General features: G+C 44.3%; 1 protein-coding gene and 1 non-coding gene across 3 annotated transcripts; both read right to left on the bottom strand.

The window, feature by feature from the left end:
• Positions 1 to 494: 494 nt before the first annotated feature.
• Positions 495 to 633, bottom strand: LOC136478855 (small nucleolar RNA Z247). Its single transcript, XR_010764525.1, has one exon. It is a non-coding gene; the product is annotated as a small nucleolar RNA Z247 (small nucleolar RNA).
• A 2,494-nt stretch (positions 634 to 3,127) lies between these two features.
• On the bottom strand, positions 3,128 to 5,052 carry LOC136473206 (uncharacterized). 2 transcript variants are annotated; one of them, XM_066470886.1, is made up of 5 exons: positions 4,810 to 5,052; positions 4,602 to 4,705; positions 4,413 to 4,497; positions 3,798 to 4,007; positions 3,128 to 3,717 (listed from the first exon to the last, which is right to left on the bottom strand). In XM_066470886.1, the coding sequence occupies exons 1-5, from the start codon at positions 5,036 to 5,038 to the stop codon at positions 3,401 to 3,403; spliced, it is 945 nt and encodes a 314-aa protein (XP_066326983.1). In that variant the 5' UTR covers positions 5,039 to 5,052; the 3' UTR covers positions 3,128 to 3,400. The 2 variants fall into 2 exon arrangements, with proteins under 2 accessions (XP_066326983.1, XP_066326984.1); XM_066470887.1 differs by having other exon boundaries at positions 3,798 to 3,953.
• Between the last annotated feature and the right edge of the window lie 5,755 nt (positions 5,053 to 10,807).

Here is a 10,807-nt window from a genome sequence, read left to right as displayed (position 1 = left end):
ACCTGTTCCACTAGCTGTGTGGATCTGATCACCGCCATGATACTGTTTCTTGAGAGACAGCTGCTCGAGATTGCTTGTCACATGATCCGTAGCACCGGTATCAGTGTACCAGTTGGTGTCCATGCCCTACGAGTTTGTAGCTGCTGCAACAAGACGCTGATCTGGCACAAAGTTCTCATCGAACCTGTGCCAGCATTCAGCGGCTGAGTGATTCTTCTTGAAGCACACCTGGCACCTGTTGTCATCTGAATCGGGCACACCACCAGATGTCCCGCGACTATTGTTGTTGTAGAAGCCGCGGGAGTTGTTGTTGTGGGAGCCACGACCTCCTGCAGGAGGCCCGCGACTGGACCCGCCGCGGCCAGACTGCGCGCCCCCACGCGAGGGGCCTCTCCCACGTGCCTGATTCTTCCTGCGCCACGAGCCACGACCACGAGATGCCGAGTTTGCTGATCCAGACCCAGGGCTGCCTCCATAGATCAAGTCCATTCTAGTTTCAAAATTGAGAAGTTGTGAATAAAGCTCACCAACGGAGATGGGTTCCACTCTAGCGCATAGAGCAGAGACGATGGGCGAGAAATCTTCGCCCAAGCCGGTGATGATGTACTCCACCAGTTCTTCATCTTCTAGGGGCCGTCCTACAGCCGCCATGTCGTCGCCAAGAACCTTCATCTTGGCAAAGTACTCGGCAACGGACGAATTCTCCTTCTTGGTCGTTGCCAGAGCAATCCGCATGTTGACGGATCGCACTCGCGTCTGTGACGCGAACATGTCTTCAATGATCTTCCAGGCGTCCGCCGCGATGGCGCTGGTGGCCACCTGTGTGAGGACATCCTTGGTGACCGACGCGAGGAGGTAGCTAAGGACCTGTTGGTCCGTGGCCTCCCAGTCTTCGCGCGCCGGATTGGGAACCCTCACTTCCTTCCCATCAGCGCCCTTCTGCACAAGCTCTGCCGCAGGTATAGGGGTGGCACCCGTGAGGTACCCCTGAAGACGAGCACCACGGATCGCAGCACGCACATGTGCCTTCCACAGGGCGTGATTGTTCTTGCTAAGCTTTTCCGTGACGGGCTGGGCGAGGAGAGGATTGGAGGAAGCAGATGATGACGCCATTGTAGTTGCGGAGAGGAGATGCAATCTACTCAAAAGCGATGGCTCTGATACCATGTGAAAGTTCAGAGGAGCGGAGGAGAACACCGACGCCCTATCTGGGTCGTGCGATGGTTGCGTGTTGATTGAATTGAATAGCCCCGCATGTGGCAGTTACATATAGGCGCTACAACTTGAGGGCTAAGCCAAGAGACCTTTTCTGAATATAAACCTTCTATACATAGATGATCTATTCCTATATATAGACAATCTAGATCTCTTGGCTTTGGCACAATATGGTAAGGTAAATACACATGCATCTAACCTTTCTATCTAACAATAAGGTCTCTGGTGCGGAAGATAAACTCCTGCTTTGTACCACCATATCATGCCACTGTGATATACTAATACTATCTAGTTCCTAATCCTGCACAGCTGCACTTCAAATCTTCAGTATGCTGTGGTTTTTAAATATATTACTCCGTTCGTTTTAATTTATAGGTCATTTTGGTTTTTTCTACATACATAACTTTTATTACGTATTTAGACATTTTGTATATCTGGGTGCATAGCAAAAATTATGTACTTAGAAAAGCCAAAACGACATATAATTTGGGACAAAGGAAGCAGCAGCTAGTAGTGGCGGTGTGTCAAGCAAAAATTGTCAAATCTGAACCAATATGTACACGATTTTATAGAAATAAGTCTTGGCTCTAAACTACTGATAATTAGGTCACAATTAACAAAATACAAGTGATCATGGTTTATTATCCACGGAGACCTGTCTAAATTAGTATCTAATCAAAGGCTTCAACAGAGCCTCCGCATCAAACATGCTAGAAAAAAAGATAATCCTAGAAATTGTCACAGTAATTACAAACATCTAACATTTAATTTGTTAAACTCTAGTAATCATCGCCAATAATAGTCATTTGATCTATTCTATTTACAAAAGTTAACACACCTATGCCATTTACCAAAAAAATCATCCGGTCTATCCGTACACCCTTCTTCCTTTTCTTTGTCCATATATATGATTAGTATGCCTAGCGTATTAACGAGTATATCACACATGCACATACCTATCATAAATATTTTTATTTATTTCTAGGTTAAAATACGTCTAAATTTGCCTAAATTTATTGTACCAACCTGTCCATGCTTGAGGAATCGAGAAAGGAGAGGGAGAAGAGTAGGATAGAGTAAGAGGAATGAAAGAGAAGGGTGGGTGATGAGTCGGAGATCTGCTGGTGGAAGTGTTTTTTTTTGAGGGGCTGGTGGAAGTGTCTTAGTTGAGCTTACATATTGCACCACAAGTTGCATGGGTTAATTTAGTCTACATTGACGGTGTAACCAATGAGACTCACAATCTAATCGTCTGGTTCTTTGACTAGTCAATAGGTAGGGTTAAAGGTAATGTTAACGTGGACTCTTCAGTTGACCTAACGGTTGGGTGGGGTGGACATTTAGTAGGCCAGTGTCATGTTATTAAATAAGTTGACTGTCATAGAATAGGAGAAAAGAGATGATGAAAGTTTTATCGGATGAGTTTTATGATGATGAAACTTATCTATATTGTTTTCTTCAAAAAAAAAAAAAACTTATCTATACTGTTTGTAACACATGGAGCATTAAAAATCAGGACATGAAAACCATCATTAAGATTGACATTAGCTTTACTAAACTATTATATCCGTTTCAAATTATAAGATGTTTTGGCTTTTCTAGATACATTGCTTTTATTATGTATCTAGACAAAGTATATATCTATATGCATAGCAAATGTAACATATCTAGAAAATTCCAAACGTCTTATAATTTGGAAAGGTCTAACATCTTTGAGTTCCGGGTCGTGACATAAGGAGAGTTTTTTTTAAAAAAAATTTGAAAACAATAGGAGGGCCTTTCTTTATAATTTCTGCGCCGGCCTCAGCTTCTTCAGCTGGGCTCTTCGGCTTTGGGCCATCTGCACCTGAGCTCAAATCTACAGGACCGTAATTGCACAGTCGCACAGGTGGTTAAGCATCAGTGACAGCAACCATCTGCCCAGTGGTACAAATGTACAATTCCTTGCCGTTTCTTGTCCCCTGGTACAACAACCCAACCCTGTTTCTGAATCGTGGTTCAAGCCCCTAAATAAGCCTCTGCAGCCACCTACTTTGCTCTTCTCGGCATGAACGATGAACACTTGGTTTCCCAAATTCATCCTCATCAGACTCCAGTTTCCTTTTTACTACTACTACTACTAGTACTATTTTGCGCTACAATCAGTCACTAATTTTCATCAGACGCGCGTGCTTGCACAACTCATTTAACCTCGTGTCCTCACGATGGTTATCGTGCCTCTGCCAGCGGTGCGGAGCCTGGTGAAGCCGGCCACCGTCTTGCCCGACGGCGCCGGCCGGTTGCCAGCCGACACGCGTGGGACGCACGCGAACTCCCCCACGGGGTGCCGGACGGGGCGAGCCGGCGGCGTGAGGATCCACCGGTTGATGTCGGCGAGTGTCACGCTGCCGTCCGCGCCGCCGGGCTTCACCACGGCGAACGGGTACGCCGCCACCGCACCGGCGGTGGAGCACGGCGCCTTCCTGCTCCTCTTGCTGCTCTCGCCGCCTTCTGCTCCTTTCTCTGCGTGCAGAGAGACAGGAGAGCAATGAAAAATTGTTGCTGCGGTTTAGTGTGACACGGTCGGGATAGGACGACCGCACCTTCCGGCGCCGAGCGCTTGGACGAGCTGTTGGCACGAGTGGTTTGGTGCTGGTGCTGCTGCTGGGCGCCACCTGTGTCACTGGTCCGCGGGTCCACGTTGCAGTGTGATGTCGAAGATGCCGAAAGCTCTGCTTGTGCCGGCGTCGGAGTCTTGTCTGGGGATGTCGGCACCGTCGTCAGAATGGAGCTCAGATCGGAATGATTATCAACTGCAGAAGCACATTACCGGTACTCTGTTCTTTAAACAAAACACAAGCAAAACGCCCTGAATTTGACAACCAAACTACCAAAGTGATGGAAGAGGGCCATCAGAACGTGTAGATCGATTTTTTTAACCTAAGATAAGAATGCACATATGATGGGTTAGGAAATGTGCTGCTAATCTCGAGTGGGGCCGGGCATAAATTTCACAAGCACCGTGATTATTTAATGGAGTACCTAATCATCAAAGTTTGTCCTAGTTGTTTGGAACCGTACCACAATCATGAAATCAGTGACAATTTATAGTACCAAAGTCCTTGGAGACAGTAAAAAAGGAACTGCAGTGTAAACTAAGCCAAAGAAACCAATTCAGAAGTTCAGACTCGAGAGCAAACCAGATTGTAAACTCTTACATTGGGAAGAGGTGGCGCTCGCCTCCTTCGGAGCGCTGCAGGAGCTGAAGCCCACGGCGTGCTCCTTGTCCGAATCCCACAGGCTCTGAAGATGTCAAGAGTTCAGTGAGAGAATGCAAGCACCATAATCGGACCACAAGATTTGCATGCTAAGTTTGAATTAACAGAGATCATCAAGCCTGAACTCACCATGAGTAGTTCATCCAGCTCCCCGGGCATCGCCGTCGCGTCATTCTGCATTGTCCAGTCCGTTGCCGCTGCTGTTGACGCCTCGGACACCGGAGACTCCATGCCTAGCACAGCCAACGAGTTACCGCCATGGACACAAGCTGCATGCGGGGAATGGAAACAAAAATGCAGACCTTGTAGGCATGGAAACTTGCAAAGCGAGACCTACATTTGGGGACGAAGAGCTCAAGCTCTCGCGCATGGGCATGGGTATCAGAATCGCCGGCGCCAGCTCCTATTGCTCCTAGACCGAAGCAGCAGAGCTGTGGATCCCATCCAAGGAGGAAGCTGCTGATGGTGCTCGCGTCGTCCAAGCTGCACGCCATGGTGTCCAAAGGCCACCACGCCTGCCTCCCGGCGTGCAGAGCGCTTTCCTGGACTGTCTGACCTGTCTCCATGGGATAGCAGTGGTGAACTGGGGGGAAGAGAAACTGGGGGGAGTCTGAGACTGAGACTGAAGCTGCGTTGCTAGAGAGGGTCTGCCATGCGTGCTTAAATAGCTGGGCTTTTGGGAGGACTAAAGGCGAAAGGGGTGTGTCTCAGTGTCTGTGCGTGCTCTGTTCAGGCTGCAGTGCTGCATGTCCATAGAGCACGGTTAGTCAGGGACGAGGAAAAGAAGGCTCGGAAATTTTGCAAAGGGTAAAGGGGGCAACGAGCCAACGAAAGTGGCTTTTGCTTGCTGTGACTCTTCGACCCTGTACTCCTTTTCTCTCATCGATTTATCTCTGAAGGTCCCCAACGGGATAACCAAATCGTCAGTCGAGATGAAGGCTAAAAACAATAAAGAAAAGGAGAAGTGGAGAGCATAGTGACGCAGAGCATTGAATCTCAGAGATTGGAGTTTTATGGGAGAACGTGCGAGCCCAGCGACTATGAACTCGCTAGCTCGTTCCTCTCTCGGCTGTGCAACCAATAGAATTTCACCGCAGCCGGCGATTGGAGCCCCGTTGGGGACGCCCTGATGGTTAGAACCCAGTTGCAAATGTTGGTCAGGCGTATATCCTAAAATCACATTGCATTGTCCGTGGAATTGTGAATAATCCTAAAAAAACTTACTTTTTTTATGGTGTAAAATTTTCAAATACAACTGGGATTACCATTTCTCCTTTTTTTTTGGCACCTCCGTTATAATGTTTCCATCTGTTGGATAATGATTGAAGAGAAATTTCAGAAGAAACTTAGATGTTGGAAAGGAAAACTTCTATCGTTAGGTGGCAGGCTAGTCTTCATTAATTCTGTTTTGAGTAGCTTAGCAATGTACATGTTCAGCATGTTCGCTTGTTGGTTTCAGCCAGGGCTTATCAGCCAGACAACAGTGTTTTTATCTCGCAACAAACCAGCACCAGCCTGGCTTATCAGCCCAGAAACCAACCAGCGAACATGCTCGTTATCATTTTTTGAGGTCCCCAAGGGAGTTCTTCAAAAACTTGATTCCTACCTGTCAAGATTTTTTTGGCAATGCGATGAGCACAAGAAAAAAGTATAGACTCACTAAATGGAGTATATTGTGCCGGGCAAAGGACTTTGGGGGTTTGGGGGTCCAAAACCTAGACATCCAAAATAAGTGTCTTGTGAGCAAATGGTTGTTTAAATTGATTAATGAAGACGGTACATGGCATAGCCTTCAAAAAAGATGTACTTGTCCAACAAAACCTTGTAATGGAGGGGGGCAACCAAAAAATCCAACATGCAAACACTAAGCGCAACTCAACTCGTTAGGTTCCTCGTGGTTACCATCCGGATTAATTTATTGACTTGACAAATGCTCGCAATTTCATATATTTATCCTAGGATCTAAGGCGCTTTTTTGAGTGGTAAGCGGTATGCCCATTGATGGCATGACGTCTAGGGTGACTTTGTAAATCTTGAGTGCTGACCTAGTCCGGAGATGTTTATTGTGAGGATTTTATTATCTAGTTGTGTTTTGCATGATTTTCTTATCTAGAAGATGTTAGTAGGTATATATGATAGGAATTTTATATAATATTTCTCTTAATATAAATAAAAATTATAAAGTTATTCTAGTAATTTTTTTGTTGTCAATTGTTAGGGGGGGCATGGCCCCTGCTAGCCCCCTTAGCTCCGCCATTGTGACTAGGTATACGCAGGGGTAGTGTCGTGAGGACAGTTCTCCTACACTTTGCAAGACTTGTATTAGTCAGGCATATGTAGGAGCTCAATGCCGCTTTAAGAAGGTTGCAACGATAGTCTACAATATGTGAAGCCCGTGGATCTCAAACACAGGATTTGTAGATCTGAACTACAACATCTCTTTCATGAGGTACAACACATCTAAAGCTCCAGTTGAGAGGGAGGTTCTTTGAAAGATTGTTGCTGGGCTAGTCTGGGCAGTGGCAGCGGAGACAGCAAAGCCAGCGGCCCACTTTGCCATGGCCTAGGAACAGATTGTTGGTGCAAATGAATACACTATGTATGCTTTTGCACAGTACATACCGAGTGTGACGAGGGACTGCATACTTTGCCTAGTCCATCTGATCAGTGCAAAGTAGATTGCCTCTACCACGAAGTAGGCCATGGACATCGTATAATTTTTTTCGATAGAAATTAGGGGAGGGGGCGCGTGCCCCCGTCCCTCTACTGCTGCTTACCTTTTAATATGTTATATGTATTGTTTACAAGTTATACCATGCTGGTTGTCTTTGGATGTCTTTCAAGAAATAATAGATTTGCCAACAGTTAAGAAATTGCCATATTGACCCTGTGGTCAATTGTCAATGATCCTGAAAAGACATGTATGTCCTTCGAGGTAAATATAACAAGTTAAAAATAATATTCCTGATATTGTTGATATAAAAAACGTACATTTGGAATACCAATTTTTTTCAAGACAACCAATGTGTCAGCACATAGTACATATTTTTTTATAGCCAACGGTAATACTATTATTCAACCCATCAACACCGCCACCACAATCTCTCTCATCTCCCAAGCCGCTGGAATAGTAGCACCATGAGGAGTAGAGCCAAAAATAGTGAGTTCCAGATTGCTGTTCAACCATTTAGGTTTTTTAATATTAGGGTCCAGCTTTTGACTGGAGCGACATTTAAGACTGTGTATGGTAAGGATCTAGATTCTTGTAGAAATATTTTGGATCTAGATTCTCTCAGGAAACATTTCTATGACGAATCAGAATCATTTTGTGAGAACGTTTGGCTGGTAGGGTGGATTTTGATTTTGTAATCATATTTTTCTATTAAAAGTTAGATAAACAAATTATGAGAAAAATTTAGAACTTTTTTGGACAAAGAACAACTTAAATACAACCCATTTTTATCTTTTGCACTTAATTCTTTGCAAATCCATGAGGAAAGTACGTGAGATGAGAACAAGAATTTGTGTGAAACTACTTTATAGCCAATTCACCCACATAATACAAAATGGAGAATCGTTTCCCTTGGTTTTTGCAATTAAAAAGCTAACATAGTATTTGTTCGGTGGCGATTCTTGTGTTCCGAGGCAAAATTGGCATGGTTCCGAGGTGCCAAATACACCCCACACCTTGTTTCACCAATCTACATGAAGTAACCTATTGTTATATCGAGTCATCCCAAAAACATTTCAGGCAATTTTGCTCAAAATTTTAAGCGTGAACACGAGATTTTTAATTTTAAGATCCAGCGTTTGACGTGGATCCCACATAGATCTAGTCTTGTTAACCTGCACAAAGATATAAGCTGTTATGTTGAGTCATTTTTAGCAAGTTAATTTCACTAAAATTTTACGCTGTGAATACAAGGTTTTCATTTCAGGGGTCCAGTTTTGACGTGGAGCCCACATGTATATATAACACATATATATGTAAAATAGTAATACTTCATCCTAAAAATATAAGGTATTTGAAAGGATCTTTGGATGGCTAGGGGGTTGAATAGCCTAGTAAGCACAAACACTAGGCAAGAGATTAGTAACAAAGGAGGTATTAGTACCTCTAGCTATATTGTTTTGCAAACCTAGGGTGATAAACACCTACACAATTTCTAATGCTCAAGAGATCAGCTAAGCTATGTCACTAGAATTGGTAAACTAGCTAGGTTTGCTCCCTAGAATGACAAGTCCGATAATTCTACTCTAGGAATTGAACAACACAAAGAAATGCACAAGAGTAGAGTGGTCAATACCACACAAAAGAGCTCCATTGTCAACTTGATGGGATGAAATCGGTCACTGAAGAGCTCCATGGTCACCGACGTTCCCACACCAGAGCTTTCCAATAGTAACTTCAATGGTTAGTTTGGACTAGCCGTTAAACTTCGGTGTGCTCTCTGGTGAACCACTAGAGCTTCGATGCTTGTTATCTCATGAAGTGCACTGAAAAGATAGTATCTAGACTGACTCTCCCATGCGCAATTCCAGAGCCACACCAGAGAGCTCAAGTGAGATTTTTTTATTTTTCTCGCTGACTGACAGCTACTGTTCCAATTCTTTAGTGCTCACAACTCTTGTAGGATCTCTGGTTAGCCTAGAGGGGGGGTGAATAGGCCTGTTAAAACAAAACTTGAACTTTTGTCAAATTCAACCCGCGGCACTACCGTGCCTGCAGACAACTTTATGATGTAATTCAAAATCTGTAAAAGGAAACTTGGATCCAAGAGGTTACTTAGGTCCCTGCAGGTATATTGAACACAGATCGATAGCAAGAAGTGGTAGGAACACCACACACAAGTAGATCAACCTAAAACCCTAGAAATCACCTCAACAACAATATGAATCACAAGAATGTAAAGCAAGCACAAGGTGACACAATGATTTATCCCCTGGTTCAGCTTGCTACTAAGGCTTGCATAAATCCACGTTGTTGATGTTAGCCACTAAGGCTTAGGGATTTCCAACCCTTCCTCATTCTCAAGTCAAGAGACTTAACTCTTGAGATGAGGGGTGAGTTTACTAGCTGCAAGAGTTCGTTACAAACCTTCCGGTGCTGCCACACAAGTTGGCAAGCTCCACAGGCGACGCTCTAGCCGGCTAGGAGCCAAGCTCCAAGAGTAACAAACACAACCGCTGGCCAAAACGTGAACCAAGTGTTCTTTAGAGTTTGGGAATTAGTGGATCTGCTCTCTAATTGAGTTTGACACCTTTTTCTCTCAAGGATTGATGGAGAAATCAATGGAGAAGCTTGGGAGCTCAAGGTCACCAATGGAGGAGAGAGAGAAGCACTTTTCTATTTCTGCTCGAACTGAACGATTGGGGAAGCAGAGAGAGACGTTGGGGAGGAAGGGGAAAGGTATAAATACCCCCTAGCCCCCAACGGTCACTTAAGTCACAACAGTGCCGCAGCTCAAGTGTGGCAGTGCCTCTCTCTAGGTGTGGCACTACCGCACCAGGCAAGACAGCAATGGTAAGAGTGAAGTACCGACTGTCTTGGCTATGAAACTGAGGATATATATGTAGGATTGAGAACTTTGTAGCACATGTTAGCTTAAGCATTGTGTCTCTCTTTATAGTACGGCTTTTCCTATACTTAAATTCAAAGTATAAAAGAATTTAAACCTCCTTTGAATTTGAATCCATCAATATTTGTAATTGGGGGCTCCTCTGTTTTATATAACATCCTTGATTATAGATTCTCTGTTTGTCATCTCGATAAATCTCATTAGTCCTCTAATTGCGTGGTCATTATCACCAAAACCCATAATTAGGGCTTGATTGCACTTTCAATCTCCCCATTTTTGGTGATTGATGACAACACAATTAGAGCTTACAAAAGATAAGAAATAAATACTGAGATTTTCGAGCCATGGGTGTAGAGCCTCCCCCTAAATATGTGAATGGAGAATTTGAATTCTCAAATTGGCATAAGAGGCCAAGATTCACATTTTAGTGAAAATGAAGGGACTCCCCCTACATCCATGCTCTCGTGGGGTGCAGCACACTATGTCAAATATATAAATATGATGAAAATGATAGTTTATGCACAACTAGTTTGCTATGACAGCTGGGTGCGGCACTGCCGCTCCTTAGCCGCAACACTGCCGCAGAGCAGCACTGCCGGGCCTCGGTGCAACACTGCCGCACTTGCTGCAACAGCACAGGTAAGAACATGCACCACACATCATGTAACACATATAAAAAAGTACATTCTAGCATAGATATATGTCAAGCTACAACACAGATTAATACATGTCCATATCCCACAAATATAGAGTACA

The sequence above is a fragment of the Miscanthus floridulus genome, chromosome 8 (genome assembly GCF_019320115.1).
Source record: "Miscanthus floridulus cultivar M001 chromosome 8, ASM1932011v1, whole genome shotgun sequence".
Lineage (NCBI taxonomy): Eukaryota > Viridiplantae > Streptophyta > Magnoliopsida > Poales > Poaceae > Miscanthus > Miscanthus floridulus.
The sequence above is the reverse complement of the archived record's forward strand: the minus strand, read 5'-3'. Positions and strand labels throughout refer to the sequence as shown.